This window comes from Gopherus evgoodei, chromosome 4 (assembly GCF_007399415.2).
Source record: "Gopherus evgoodei ecotype Sinaloan lineage chromosome 4, rGopEvg1_v1.p, whole genome shotgun sequence".
NCBI lineage: Eukaryota > Metazoa > Chordata > Testudines > Testudinidae > Gopherus > Gopherus evgoodei.
The window spans coordinates 111412617-111429109 of NC_044325.1; the positions used below are offsets into that span (position 1 = coordinate 111412617).

The window sequence follows — 16493 nt, forward strand, 5'->3', positions numbered from 1 at the left end:
CAAAATAAACTGAAGACGGTAGCCACACTCCACCGTGCTGAGAACCCAGCGGTCCGATGTTAGCTGGGACCATGCAGGGAAGAATGCGACAAGGCAGTTGGCGAACTGAAAAGGATCCTGGGAGGTAATTGGTACAGTGCTCTTGGGCGCACCCTCAAAAGTTTGGCTTTGGTCCCGCCGGTGGTTTGGTGGGGCCGGAGTTATTACCCCCTTGTGGGCCAGACTGGCGTCTCCGGGAAGTACGGCCTCTCCTTCTGGAGAAGTCCTGTCTTGGCTGAGGTGGGGGATAGGGGCACTGAGGTTGTGAGTGGAAAGATCGCCTCTGAGTCTGCGGCGTATGCATTCCCAGCGAACGCATGATCACGCGGTTGTCCTTCAAACTCTGAAGGCGAGGATCCGTCTTTTGGGAAAAAAGGCCCTGACCGTCAAAGGGTAGGTCCTGTATGGTATACTGCAGCTCAGGCGGCAGACCCGACGCTTGCAGCCACGAGATGTGCCGCATAGCAATCCCAGAGGCGACAGTTCGAGCTGCCGAATCAGCGGCATCTAACGAGGCCTGGAGGGAGGTCCTTGCAACTTTTTTCCCTTCCTCCAGGAGAGCTGAGAACTCCTGGCAGGAATCCTGCAGGACTAGCTCTACAAATTTCCCTATTGCCTCCCAGGTGTTATAACTGTATCTACTCAAGAGGGCTTGCTGATTCACCACCCTGAGCTGGAGGCCTCCTGCAGAGTAGATCTTCCTTCCCAACAAGTCCATGTGCCTGGCCTCCCTCGATTTAGGCGCAGGGGTTTGTTGGCTGTGGCGCTCTCATTCGTTGACGGATTGGACTACTAACGAACAAGGAGGAGGGTGTACGTATAGGTATTCGTACCCCTTGGATGGAACCATATATTTGCGTTCGACCCCCTTGGCTGTAGGTGGTACGGATGCCGGGGTTTGCCAGATTGTATCTGCCCGAGCCTGTATGGTGCGAATAAAGGGGAGGGCCACCCTTGTCAGAGCCTCCGCCGATAGTATGGTGACCACTGGGTCTTCCACTTCAGGGACTTCCCTCCACGGGTAGGTTTATGTTAAGAGCGACATGGCGGAGGAGGTCCTGGTGCGACCGAAGGTCGATTGGGGGCGGTCCAGATGTGGCCGTCCCCGCTACTGCCTCATCTGGTGAAGAAGAGGAAGACACCCCAGGGACCAATGGATCTTGAAGTGACTCCTGGTCCTGTGGAACGTCCTGGGGTGGTTCTTGCAAGTCCGAGACCTGCGCTGGGAGATGTTCTGTACCCGCTGGAGGAGGTCTGCTCACTGTGGCCTCTGGCGCCCTATGTTCGGAAGGGCCAAAGCACGGTGGCGGATGTGGGGCACCTTGGCTCTGATGGTAGGCCCAAGGTGTCCAAAAGGACCACTGATGAGGGTCCTGCTGATTGTCCGATTCCCCATAGGATGCCGACCTGGCATGGGAGGAGATTGATGTCTGACAAGATGGCCATGGCGGGGTGGAGACCGTGAGGTGATGGTCCCTGCATCCACTGGAACTGTCCCTACGCGGTGCCGGGGAGCGGTGCCGAGAGCCTCGATGGTGCCAAGATTGAGACCGGGACCTGCAACCAGCGCGGTGCCGGGAGGTCGACCAGTGCTGAGATCGGCTGCGGGAAGCACGGTGCCGTGAGTGATGACGAGATCTGGAACGGTGCCGGTAGTACCTGGATGGCAACCGGGACCTCGAGCGGTACTGCGAGTACGACTGGTACCGCGATGGGGAACGGTACTGGGACTGCGAGCGGCCGCAGGACCAAGATCGATGGCGGGACCGTGAGCGTCTGCGGGACCTGGACTGGGACCGAGAGCGACGAAGTCCCATGGTACCGAGTGAAGAAGATCTTACAAGTGCTGGCTTGCCTGTGGATTGAGGGACCCGCACCGGCGGTGCCGGGGGTCGAGGCAGCTCAGGCTCCGTTAAGGTGATCAGGTCCCGTGCCGCGGAGAACGTCTCTGGAGTGAAGAGCACGACAAGCTCAACCACGGCCGGCGCCGGGGAGCTGGTTGGCACTGGACTCGACGGTTCTTCCGAGGCCAGAATCAACGGTGCGGTGGAAGTCAGTGCCACGGCAGACGGCAGTGCCGGGCGGTCCGGCCTTGCTAAGCGCTCTGACTGCGATGCGGATATAGCAGCCACAGGAGGCTTGCGTTTCTTGCTCAAAGGTGAGAGTGAGTGGTGCCGGGCAGAAGCTGATGCCGGAGAAGGTCGGTGACTCGGAGTCTTCACTGAAGAGGTATGCTCCTGTGCCAACGAAGCAGTTATTCTCGGTGCCGGTGCCGAGGACTGGGGAGTCAGCGCCGCCTCCATCAATAACTGCTTGAGGCAAACGTCCCACTCTTTTTTAGTTAGGTGCTTAAAAGCCTTACAGATATGGCACTTATCTGTCAAATGAGCCTTGCCCAAACACTTAAGGCAGGCGTCGTGTGGGTCACCAGTGGGCAACAGCCTACGACAGACCGCGCACGGTTTGAAGCTCGGTGAGCCGGACATGAGCCCGGTACCGGGGTCGGGGAAGGGGCTAACCCCCAATCCCGTTAAACTACCTACAATACACCAAACAAAACTACTAAATAACAATAACTAACTACAGTTGAAAGATCAAACTATATACAATACAAGAGAAGACGAGTGAATCGCTAGGGAGGTGGAGAACAGCAAGCTGCGCTTCACAGTTCCAACGACCGACACAGGCGGTAAGAAGGAACTGAGGAGCGGCAGGCCGGCAGGGGTATATAACCGGCGCCATGGCGGCGCCACTCTAGGGGGCGCCCTGCCGGCCCACCAAGTGTTGCTAGGGTAAAAGTCTCCGACGAACGTGCACGCGGCACGCGCACACCTACTGGAATGGAGATGAGCAAGCACTCAAAGAAGAATATATACTTCTCTTCTCTCTTTCTTCCTTTCTCCCCTAAAACCGTTTTGAGGACACTGGGGACCAGATTCTCAGGTCTACCGAGTTTACTTAATGCCTGCGCAGGAAACACAAAATGATTTTATACTTGTTGGAGAGCCTTCTCTGAGAATTCCCTGTGTTGGGGGAATCTCTTGGTGACAAAGGAAGCACAGGTGACTATGCTGTTCCTACTCCTCTTCTCCTCTGCCTATTCCACCATTAGAACTGCACTTCTTGGTAACGAGGGAAAATGTATGGGAGAGAGGCTCTGTTATGATGATTCTTCATGGGTGCAAATTAAACATACATATCCATTCTCCCTGCAGTTTTAAGTTGCACCAGGGCTGGGCAGAGCAGAATCAGGGAGCTAGAATTAGCTCCAGGTAGAGGTAGAGAATTCAGCCCTGTACATTTTTGGACAGCATAATCCAAGTTCTGGAGCACTTCGACTCAATTCTCTACTACTTAAGTCAATGGCAGTTTGCCATTGTCTTCAATGGTTGCAGAGACAGCCCTCACTGTAAGTGAGGCCTTGTGGTACTCTCACTAAAGCCTTAATGGTTTGGCACAGCCCTTGCTCTAACCCTAAAAATATTTCGAAATCACTCATTGAAAGGGTTATAAGGAAACACTCATAAGAAAGCTCCACCATGAGCATACTTAGAAAAAGCAGACTGACATAATGACTTAAAGGGACAAAGAATCCAGACCGCAGGTATTTTCTGTAAAAAAGATAAAGTGGATTATTTAATTTTTAAGGGCCAATCCATCTTAGTTGATGCCTACGTGCATTTTATAGATGCAACACTCGCACGTGCATTTTTGTATGAATGACATAGGAGGTTGTGCCTGGAAATTTTGCCGGTGCCCCATTATTTGTTTAGGAAATGGTCTGGGTTCAATCACTGGTTGTTTGGTCATCTCTAGAAAGGTGAATAACTTGGTTATGAATGATGCAAGGGAATGGAGGGTGTCTGCCACTTAATAAACACGTATTTTATGAAAGAGCATCATGATATTCTGCTTTTTAATTATATTGTGATTGTGATCAGATGAGTGAGAATCCACATTTTTGTCTGGCATGGTGTCTTGTGTAGTGAAGGGATTATAGCAAACTACTACACACACAAAAGAGCATTGCAAACTATGTTAAATGTCAAAGTCTGGCATGCTGTATATAAAATTATTTTCCTCAACTTACCAAGCCACTTGAACATTCCTGTTTGTCCTGTATACTTGTAAGAGTTTTGAGAGGACAGAACACAGATAAAAAGGAGAGAAAATAAGTGTCAGAAGAAATAAGAGGAAAACTTTTGATTGACAGCTAAAGTGTTGATACTGAAGGGGCATTGGTATTTGCCTGCAAATCATATGGCTCCTTAGTAGATTTAGGAACTCAAAAATTTCAAAGATGGGATCTGGCAAATGTAGGCATTCATAAAGCTCTCACACTGTGCTGTTTCACAGAAAGATATTTCTCAATGGTTGATCCACAGAGTCAACTTTATCCTTGTTCACCTGCTAATTACAATAGTGTTTGGCACAACAGAGTTTAAGTGGCAATTGTTACTCAGGAGAAGCCCAGGAGGAATGAAAAAGCAGGGAAGATGTGGATCAGGACTGTCGTGCACCAGAATGACATAAGGACATTAGACTTCCTGCCTGAACTAAATATGCCTGGTTTCAATAAACACTGCAATCTCCTCCTCATTTTAATGACCATTAAATTTAAACAAAGTCAGCCAACTCTCTAAATAAAAAATTTAAGAGCTTAAAAATCTATATGATCTGTAAAATGTACCCTTAAAAATTATACCTCATTTGCTTCAGTTAACATTCTTTTTACCAGAATTAAAACACAGAAGTTAACAGATTTTAATACAATATGCTAGTAACTTTAAAAAGAAATCATATGTAAAATAACTGATGAATTTACAGTGTAAGTTTAAAAGCAACAAGATTCTAATTGCAACAGGACTATAAAATAGATGTGGCTCCATCTCACAAAAGAAATCTACACTGATGAATTACACAGAAGACCATCTGCATTTATGAAAAGTGCTATATAGAACAGCTAAATGATATTATTATACTACTACATTATATGAACTTGAAGTAATAGCTTTCTAACTGCAAAACCAATCCCAGGAGGGGAAGAGGGCATACATGGTCTGCAGTGACAAACCAGATTTCAAGAGCAGCCATGGCTCATTGTTTAAAGTTTGGGTGTAAGCATACCGTGGATATGGCTCATTTGAATTTCATCTGGGAAGAGATCATAGAATCATAGGACTGGAAGGGACCTCAAGAGGGGATGAGGAGGATGAGTTGGTGGCCAACTACAGTACCTCTTATTGACTTAAATACCAGGTGGCTCTGGCATCAGTTGCAGAGAATTTAGCTCTTCTGCCACATAGGAGAAACCTTCAACCATGGCCTATCTGCAGTTGAGCATTTTCATGAGGAGAGCTATTGGACCTCATCCAGACTAGTCAGTGGCCAAAGCCAAACAGAAAATAATCCTTGTTTGGACTCCTAAGAAAGGGGGAGGGAGGAGGTAGTACCACAATCCCCTCTCCTACACATACACGCTTTTAACAATCATAATTAGGATCCTTTGTGTAATTAATCCATAGCCCAGTATTTTAATGTATGTTATAAAGGAATTTCTTACCAGAATTTTCATATGCATCAATATTAAAGTCAGACTTCCTATCATCCATCACGTGGTCATAAGTGATATGTGGAACAGTTAACATTTTATCTGGAGAAGAAGGTCCATTGTCCTTCTCAGTCTTAAACTTCTTCTTCACCTAAAAATATGAACACAAATTAGATCTCTTGTAAGAACACACACTAGGAGTGCTGCCTCAATAGTGAAATTTACTTGATTAGATTAACCACAGAGGGGATCTGACCATTTGTTTTCATTAAAAACTCCCATGACAATGTTCACAAGAGTAGGATATTAATCCTGGTGTCCTGGCCAAATTCTAAGCTAAGTAAATGCAGTCTGCCCACCTGAATTCTTCCAGTTTCAGTTGGATTATAGTACTATCTTTCATTTCCCATTTGTAGCCTTTCACCTTTAAGGTCAGCAGGGCCTGGATCAGCAAAACCCTGTTCTAAGGCGTGGCCCTTTAAGGAAAAGTGTTCTATGGGAGAATCAGCTGTCAAGCTGGGAATGGAGGCCAGGTGTTTAGTCAGGTGACTAACACTCAGCTCATAGAACAACTGCATGGAGCTCAGTCACGAGATGACTGAAGGGAGCGAGGAACAGCACTCACGAATCTAGAGTCCAGGAAGACTCAGAGGGAGGGCTCCCTGGAGCAGAAACTGAACCCCCATGAGGGTAAGCCAGGAAAGCTAATAAGAATTACAGCATAGCCCCAGGAAGGAGGGCTGTGGTCACCCTGTTTTAGGGGCAAAGAAGGTTGAGCCCAAGGAGGATAAGAGGTATGTGAAGAAGAAGCAGGGCAGCTTGTGGTTACAGGCAGGGCTGGATTTCCAATTAGACACATTAGGCACATGCCTAGGGGTGCCGGAGTTCTAGAGGTGCCTAAAAGTTAAAAGTGGGTTAAATGTTTAATTTTTTAAGGAAAATATGAAGATCAGCTGTAGGCAGGAGGAGTGCTGAAGATGCTGTTCCTAGCAGTACAGAAGGTGGAAATCAGGTTCTGGCTACAGGGAGCAGAAAGACCTTTTATTTAGGGCTCCCAGGGCCTGGAACTCATTGTAGAACGTGGGTATGGATTCCCTCTATGCTGCCACCCTGATAGAGGGTGCAATGAGCCTGGTTGTTAAGGGGAGGAGGAAAGGACTAACCCAGGGGTCGGCAAGTTTTCAGAAGTGGTGTGCCGAGTGTTCATTTTTTCACTCTAATTTAAGGTTTTGCATGCCAGTTGCAGCGGCACAGGAGCCAGCAAACAGAGCTGTAAACAGAGGAGTTTCAGAGGGAGTTCTGTTGGAGGAGCAGGTTTTTGTAGTTTGTGGATTGTATAGAGTGTGTGTGTGTGTGTGTGTGTGTGTGTGTGTGTGTGTGTGTGTGTGTGTGTGTGTGTGTGTGTGTGTGTGTGTAGGCTGCTAGGGGCAGTGTGCTGGGAGAGCAGCGGAGCCCTGATAAGGGGGCGGGGCTTACCTGATTAGGGGTCCTCTAAAAGTAGCCAGCCAGTCAGGCAGCGGCACAGGAGCCAGCAAACAGAGCTGTAAACAGGGGAGTTTCAGAGGGAGTTTACAGAGGGAGTTTACAGGGGAGACTAGGACAGAGGGACTGACAGGCTAGGTGAAGGAGTGAGTGATGGTCTGGTGCCTGCTGGGGGGTTGTGTTGTGTTGCGTTCCGTGGACTACCGGGCTTTAGGTGGGAAGGCTATGACTGATACAGAGGCAGCAGTGAAAGACACAATGAGGATGACTGGATGTGGAAGCTGCGGCATGTACATGATCCTGGAGGGGGTACCTGAAAAGAGTTTTGTCTGCATGAAGTGCTGCCTGATAGAGCTGATGGAAGAAAAGATCCAAGGACTGGAGATGCAGGTGAAAACTCTGGTTGAGTTTAGAAGAGGGTTTGAGCAGATGATGGAGCACAGACACGAGGGGGCTGAAGGGATAAGCTCAGACGTGCAGATGGAAGCAGGACCAAAGAATTCAGAGGAGAGACTGCTGGGAGAGGAAAGTGGACGGTGGAAGCATGTGACTAAGAGAACCAGGTAGAGGAAAAGACGGGCCAGTGAAGGAGAAATAGAACTCAGGAACAGGTTTGCAGAGTTGGAAAATGAAGAAGGGGCACAGCAGTGGTCACTGAAGGAGAGAGGGCAAGGAAAAAGAGAAGAGCTGATAGTCCTACAAGAGGAGGGGAGGAGTCAATGGAGGCAACACCAAATATAAGCCCCAGGAGGATTGCAAGGGTGAATAGGAATCGAGAGGACTTGCAGCCAATGGGCGCAGGGGATAGACCGGAGAATCACACTGTCACCAGGAAAAGGCAGGTCTACATGATTGGAGACTCCTTACTGAGAAGAATAGACAGGCCTGTAACTAGAGCTGATCGGGAGAACAGAAGGGTGTGCTGTCTGCCGGATGCTAAGATACAGGATGTGGACCTGAGGCTGAAAAGGATCCTGGCGGGAGCGGGAAAGAATCCGTTGATTGTCCTTCATGTGGGAACGAATGATACGGCTAGATACTCTCTGGAATGTATCAAGGGAGACTATGCCAGACTGGGGAAGACACTTAAGGAAATCGAGGCTCAGGTGATCTTCAGTGGGATTCTGCCAGTTCCTAGAGAAGGGCAACAAAGGTGTAACAAGATTATGGCGATCAACAGATGGCTCAGGCAGTGGTACTATAAGGAGGGCTTTGGGATGTACGGCCACTGGGAAGCATTTACGGACAGAAGACTGTTCTCTCGGGATGGACTTCACCTGAGTAAGGAGGGAAACAGACTTCTAGGATGGAGGCTCACCGAACTGATTAAGAGAGCTTTAAACTAGGAATTGGGGGGAGATGGTTGGGAGATGTCCAGGAGATCTCCACGCCAGAATTTAACCTTGAGAGGGAAATAAACAAAGTAAGAGGGGATACAGTCGTGGACAGAAGAATTGGCATAAGGAGGAAGGGCAGTGTAGATAGCAGACTAACAGGTGATGCTGGTGGTAGAATGTCTCTGCCTAACAGGGTAAAGAATGTCAGTGAAGCCAAACGGCAAAAATTAAGATGTCTGTACACTAATGCGAGGAGCCTAGGTAACAAAATGGAGGAACTAGAGCTACTGGTGCAGGAAGTGAAACCGGATATTAGAGGGATAACAGAAACATGGTGGAATAGTAATCATGACTGGAGTACAGGTATTGAAGGCTATGTGCTGTTTAGGAAAGGCAGAAATAAAGGCAAAGGTGGTGGAGTAGCATTGTACATTAATGAGGAGGTTAACTGTAAAAAAATAAGAAGTGATTGAATGGACAAGACAGAGTCTGTCTGGGCAAAAATCACACTGGAAAAGAAAGCTACTAGAGCCTCCCCTGAGATAGTGCTTGGGGTGTGCTACAGACTGCCAGGATCTGATTTGGATATGGACAGAGACCTCTTTAATGTTTTTAATGAGTAAACACTAATGGGAAATGTGTGATCATGGGAGACTTTAACTTCCCAGATATAGACTGGAAGACAAGTGCTAGCAAGAATAATAGGGCTCAGATTTTTCTGGATATGATAGCAGATGTATTTCTTCACCAAGCAGTTGAAGAACCGACAAGAGGGGATGCCATTTTAGATTTGGTTTTGGTGAGTAGTGAGGACCTCATAGAAGAAATGGTTGTAGGGGATAACCTTGGTTCGAGTGATCATGAGCTAATTCAGGTCAAACTAGATGGAAGGATAAACAAAAATAGATCTGGGACTAGGGTTTTTGACTTCTCGAGGGCTAACTTTAAAGAATTAAGGAAATTAGTTAGAGAAGTGGATTGGACTGAAGAACTTGTGGATCTAAATGCGGAGGAGGCCTGGAATTACTTTAAGTCGCAGCTGCAGAAACTATCGGAAGCCTGCATCCCAAGAAAGGGGGAAAAAAACCACAGGCAGGAGTTGTAGACCAAGCTGGATGAGCAAGCATCTCAGAGAGGTGATTAAGAAAAAGCAGAAAGCCTACAAGGAGTGGAAGAAGGGTGGGTTAGCAAGGAAAGCTACCTTAGAGAGGTCAGAACATGTAGGGATAAAGTGAGAAAGGCTAAAAGCCAAGTAGAGTTGGCCCTTGCAAAGGGAATTAAAACCAAAAGTAAAAAGGTTCTATAGCCATATAAATTAAGAAGAAAATGAAGAAAGAAGAAGTGGGACCGCTAAACACTGAGGATGGAAAGGAGGTTAAGGATAATCTAGGCATGGCCCAATATCTAAATAAGTACTTTGCCTCAGTCTTTAATAAGGCTAATGAGGAGCTTAGGGATAATGGAAGGATGACAAACGGGAATGAGGATATGGAGGTAGATATTACCACATCTGAGGTAGAAGCCAAACTTGAACAGCTTAATGGGACAAAATCGGAGGGCCCAGACAATCTTCATCCAAGAATATTAAAGGAACTGGCGCATGTTAGTGAGAATTTTTAATGAATCGGTAAACTCAGGGGTTGTACCGTATGACTGGAGAATTGCTAACATAGTTCCTATCTTTAAGAAAGGAGAAAAAAGTGAGATCCGAGTAAATATATGCCCTGTTAGGTTTGACATCTGTAGTATGTAAGGTCTTGGAAAAATTTTTGAAGGAGAAAGTAGTTAAGGACATTGAGGTCAATGGTAATTTGGGACAAATTACAAACCTGGTTTTACTAAAGGTAGATCATGCCAAACCAACCTTGATCTCCTTCTTTGAGAAGGTGGCAGATTATTTAGACAAAGGAAATGCAGTAGACCTAATTTACCTCGATTTCAGTAAGGCATTTGACACGGTTCCACATGGGGAATTATTAGTCAAATTGGAAAGATGGGGATAATATGAATTGAAAGGTGGATACGGAACTGGTTAAAGGGGAGACTACAACGGGTCGTATGAAGGGTGACCTGTCAGGCGGGAAGGAGGTTATAGTGGGAGTTCCTCAAGGATCGGTTTTGGGACAATCTTATTTAACCTTTTTATACTGATCCTTGGCCAGAAAAAGCGGGGGGAATGTGCTAATAAAGTTTGCGGTGACACAAAGCTGGGGGGTATTGCTAACACAGAGAAGGACCGGGGGATATATACAGGAAGATCCTGGATGACCTTGTAAATGGAGTACATAGTAATAGGATGAAATTTAATAGTGAAAAGTGCAAGGTCATGCACTTAGGGATAATAATAAAAATTTTAGATATACATTGAGGACACATCAGTTGGAAGCAAAGAGGAGGAGAAGGACCTTGGAGTATTGGTTGATACAGGATGACTATGAGCGCCAATGTGATATGGCCATTAAAAAAGCTTAATGCGGTTTTAGGATGCATCAGGCGACGGATTTCCAGCAAAGATAAGGAGGTGTTAGTACCGTTATAAGGCACTGGTGAGACCTCACCTGGAATACTGTGTGCAGTTCTGGTCTCCCATGTTTAAGAAGGATGAATTCAAACTGGAACAGGTTCAGAGACGGGCTACTAGGATGATCCGAGGAATGGAAAACGTTGCTTCAATGAAAGGAGACTCAAAGAGCTTGGCTTGTTTAGTCTAGTCCAATAAGACGGCTGTAGGGGGGATATGCTGTTCTTTATAAATTATATCGGAGGGATTAATATTAGGGAGGGAGAGGAATTATTTAAGCTTAGTACCAATTAGACCAAGAACGAATGGGTTATAAACTGGACACTAGGAAGTTTAGACTGGAAATTAGACGAAGGTTTCCTAAACATTAGACGAGTGAAGTTCTGGAACAGCCTTCCAAGGGGAGTAGTGGGGGCAAAAGACATATCTGGCTTTAAGACTAAGCTGATAAGTTGATGGAAGGGATGGTATGATGGGATAGCTTAATTTTGGCAACTGATCTTTGATTACCAGCAGCTAAGTATGCCAGTGATGGTGATGGGATGTTGGATGGGATGGGATCTGAGTTACTGCAGAGAATTCTTTCCTGAGTGCTGGCTGGTGAGTCTTGCCCACATGCTCAGGGTTTAGCTGATCGCCATATTTGGGGTTCAGGGAAGGGAATTTTCCTCCAGGGCAGATTGGCAGAGGACCCTGGAGGTTTTTTCGGCCTTCCTCTGCAGCATGGGGCATGGGATCACTTGCTGGTGGATTCTCTGCAGCTTGAGGTCTTCAAACCACAATTTGAAATACTTCAATAACTCGGACATAGGTTAGGGGTTTGTTATAGAAGTGGATGGGTAGGGTTCTGTGGCCTGCTTTGTGCAGGAGGTCAGACTAGATGATCACATTGGTCCCTTCTGACCCTAAAGTCTGAGTCTAGGAGTCTAATACATTTTAACATTTTCAGAAGGTCTCTTTCTATAAGTCGATAATATATAACTAAACTATTGCTATATGTAAAGTAAATAATATTTTAAAAATGTTTAAGAAGCTTCATTTAAAATTAAATTAAAATGCAGAGCCCCAGGACCGGTGGCCAGGACCTGGGCAGTGTGAGTGCCACTGAAAATCAGCTCGCGTGCCGCCTTCTGCATGTGTGCCATAGGTTGCCTACCCCTGGACTAACCAGAGCCCAGGAGGTCTTGAAGTTGAGCTTGGGAAAAGAAGGGTCAGACTACTGTGTGCCAGGCACAGATCCATGATGAAAGATTAGTATTTTCCTTTAGACTCTGAATACCCTAGAAGGCGTGGACTTTTGTGACTTAGCTGGAGGGCCAACTCACCTCAGCAAATGAAACCATGCTGATGACCAAGGAAGTCATTGAAAACTCAAGAGGGAAACTGTGGCCGGTTGACTGCAGTGCCATGCTACACCACGGGGGACATGCTTCATGGTCCTCAACATTTGTGTTACTTTCCATTGTTAAAACGGTGATCACATTTCACTTCAGAAACAGCTGTATTTCAGCTGAGATGTTATTCCTATATATGAAGGTTGCCTAACAACTCCCCTCTGGGTTGTTTTTTTTTTAAGAGTCAAGATAAGTTTTTATAGAACTCTAATGCTTCCAGTGGTATATGGCACAAGTTTGAAATTTAGCAGAGGGGTAGTTCTGGGGTCAATTAGGTGCCTTTTGATGTATGCACAAAAATCTTTTCAGATTTGGCAGAGTTCCAAGATATTGAATATTGCAACCAGCAGTCTGTTCTGATCAACAGAGCTTGCCAGCGGCTTGTTATATCATCCAAGCTTCCACGCACACTGAGCATGCTCTTCACAGTCTTTCTTCAGTATGCTGCATAGAACGGAACCATCAAACAGGCAAGACACGGACAAAATGAATTTTCCCATTGCTTTTCCCAACAAAATTCCCTTTTATCCATGGGAAGGTGCACTGGGCTAGAAGCCAGGAGACGATGAGCTGTAGACATATCTCATTTTACTAACTGGTATTTATAACCTTCACAACCCTTGTTTCTTGAGCCAAGCCTCATACTCCACACTTCACTTCTTAGCCTCATTCATTCATACACAACCCTGGCTGCATTCACTGAGCATCATCCTGTGCACTGAATCAGGCAGGGGTCTATGGAAATAATATTATGTAGTCATACAATTATATAATAATACATACTTGCATGGGTGCAGAATTAAGGTTGCACAAGCAATTTTAATTCTAGCATTTCCTGAGTTTTTAGTGTTTGATTTTGCAACCTTAAATAATTTCTACATTTGTGTGTCTGTGTTTGTGCGTGTGTGTGTGTGTGTGTGTAGTATATATTATTAGAGAAAAATCAAGAACAGAACATTGGATCTGAAACTTCTTGAACTTTGACAATCAGATCCAAATGTGAATCTGAGTTTTTCTACTGGCGTTCACCTTTTGTATATTTAGTGGAGATAAGCAGTATTCAGATGCAGTTAAGGTTTCATAAAGGTTTTGGGTTCAAATCTGATGGTTTTAGCTGTTCTGGTCAAACTTCACTCAGTCACAAATGATAGAAATCTCACAAAATCACTGGTTTGATTTTGGCTTCATCTGAACCATAGCCTGAAAATAGACCATGTCCAAGTTTAGAATTAACCTGCAACTAAAACTGTAGAGATAGGAGGTCAGGACTGAAATGTAATCCCTCACTGAAATCTGAAGGAGCGCTGATTTCAGATTGAGATTTCAGCTTCTCTCTAGTATGTAGTTTGCAAAATTCCCTCAGTAAAAGGATGCAGAGTGGTTTAGGATTCTTCAAGAAAAGGCACTATAAATATTAGATTGTTATTCTCATTATCATTGCCATCTTATTTCGCAAGATGATTTTTTTTAAACAGGATAATTCCTAGGATCATACATATTGGAATTATTAGTACAAAACCTGCTAATTCAACAATGAGTTATGTATGTTACAAACTTTATTGGATAACACATTTAAAATAAACAGGTACTGGCTTCTGTGCTGAAGAATCATAGTATCCTCCTAATTCAGCTATTATAAGCTAGACAAAAGTGGCTTGATAAAGATAAAGGCAAATTAGGAAAGGAAATCAAAATAATTTTTCAGAAGGTAAAGCAAGATTACCATATTGCCTACATAAATCACTTGCAGTTTCATGGCTATGATGGGCCAGATCCTCAACGGCTGCAATCAGACATAGCTCTATTGACATTAATTGACCTATGCCTATTTAGTCCAGGTAAGGATCTGGCCCATTATTCTTTTTCACTTCCCGGGCAAGCCTGTTACATACTTCTGCAGTGCACTGTAAAACAACTGCAACCGGAATGGGTGACGTAATGCATAATATATATGTATATTTGCAAAGTGCCTCTCATAGCAAAATACTCTGAAGTGCTTTATAAGTTGTTTACATAGAATATCACTGAGATGCAACTAATTCTGGGGTGGAGGGAGAGAAAGAGGCAGCTAACTAGCACACTCCACAAAGTTGGGGTAACAGGACATTGTAGCCAAGGACACAAAGACAAAATTCTTATAAAGTAGTACCCTGGGACCATGAATGGCAATTCCTTAACAAGCAGAAGCCCCCTTGTGCCTGTCAGAACAAACATGCAAACTGGGTAGCCGGATACACAAATGGGTATTTGCAGACACAATTATTTGAATGCGGGTGTGTACACGTTTGCATAATGCAAGTTTAGGAGGGCCTCTGCTCTTTGGAAATTTAGTCCTCTTGCTTGAGGCAAAGCAAATAGGACCTCGTTTTTTTCAGGTTTCATCCAACACACCCAAATCATATAATCAAGTGGAACTCAATTTTATTGCCTAGTACAGTTCAGGCTACCTACCATGTATTTACTTTAATTATACTGTATATACACAGTTGTGTTTGTATAAGAAAATATATTATTTGAGATCACTTGACATGAAAGGCTACTGTATATAAACATACTGTGTTATTACCAGTGGGGCAGATTGAGCCATAAGAATAATTTTTGAGAGCAGCACAGTATTTTACTATTGCAAGGGCAAGTGCTCGCTTTATCTTCCCATTGCTCATTATTTCACAGTGTCCTGTATTCAATTACTGGTTGATATAAGTGAGTTATGTCACTGTGGTGTCCCTGAAAACTCTTATGTCCATCAAAATCAAACCAGTGAATTGAAGCAAAGTAAACTACAGATATAAATGTTTCTATCTGGAAAATCCCAATGTTCATTTAAAAAATAAAACTTTAAGATCAAGCAATATCCTATAATACAAATACAATTTATAGCCTCTGGAGAATGAGCAAATTCCATTTCATTACCAAGCAACTGTATTCACTGAACTACCAAAATGGGAAAGGAAACCAGGGTTACTTACCGATACCATTACTGATTTCTTTGATTTTGGACTAGGTGACATCAAATGATAATTTCTGGCTGGTTTTCTTATGTATATTTTCCACGTAGAAGAGTCTGGATTTTCTGCTGCATAGCACCTCCATGCAGTCTAAAATAAATGTTAGTAGTACAATTATTACAATAGATTCACTGTTAGAGCTTCTAAAATGTGATTTTCCTGAAAGTTAAAGAGGAAATTATTGATGTGTTCAGGTTCCTTCAAAAATGAAGGGTAATTTATCATTTGGCATTGTGGAAAATCCTCATTTAGTAAATTCAATCCGTCTAATTTTAAATTGTTTGAAAAAAGGGGGAGAAATGTTCTTTATCTAACCACATATTTTCTTTTTCTATAAGCAGGGTCAGGACAACATGAAGAGGGAAGGATGGCCTGGTAGGAAGCCTTCTGGGCTGGGACTCAAGAAATCTCAGTTAAATTCCCCGCTCTGCACGGACTCCCTGCATGACCTTAGTTGGGCACATCACTTAACCTATCCTATGCTTCAGGTCCCTATCTGTAAAATGGGACTTCATGATCTGCCTAACCTCCTAGGAAGTCAAATCCCTGAGAAGCTGGCTCTCTAACAGTCCACTGGCAAGGCTCTTGGAAGCTGGGGCTCCCAATCTCATGGCAACCTAATTGGTAGGCTGCCCAGGGCTCCCAGGCAAGCTGGCTTCCTGGGAGCCCAGAGAGCTCAGTCCAGAAATTTTTGAAAAACTCCATTTTAGTTCCTCCAAATTGGAATTTTTTTGAAAGTGTTCATCCCATGGAAAATTTTGCATAACTGACCTTTTGTTTGTATTTGTAGTAGGTTTTGATTTGTTTTTTTATTGAAAATGCAAAATTTTCTGTAGGATAGACATTTTGGTAACTGCACAGCTCTAATTTGTAGTTGCTACAAGATGAAATGAGAGTACTGGTGATCAGCTCTAACAACTCTTGTATCAAACAAACAATCATCACAGGATATTTCTCTGCAAGAAATTTAAAACAGCTGATCTGAACCGTTTGCACTGTCTTTTGTGGAGAATATTTCCAATTGCGCTGGCCATGATTTTCCCTTGAAGGATGGGATTTTTAGAGTCACCTAGGAGATCTGGATTCCCAATTTATTTTTAAATGGGAATTTGGTGCCCAAATCCTTCAGGCAGCTTTGAAAAAACACACACTCAACCTGAA

At 44.5% G+C, this 16493-nt stretch overlaps 1 protein-coding gene across 1 annotated transcript in view; it reads right to left on the reverse strand.

Annotated features, from left to right (window-relative positions):
- KCNQ1 (potassium voltage-gated channel subfamily Q member 1) overlaps positions 1 to 16493 on the reverse strand; it is a 564083-nt gene that overhangs the window by 362700 nt on the left and 184890 nt on the right. The window contains 2 exon segments of the mRNA XM_030560570.1: positions 5603 to 5741; positions 15294 to 15424. Coding sequence (XP_030416430.1) covers positions 5603 to 5741; positions 15294 to 15424 — 270 coding nt within the window.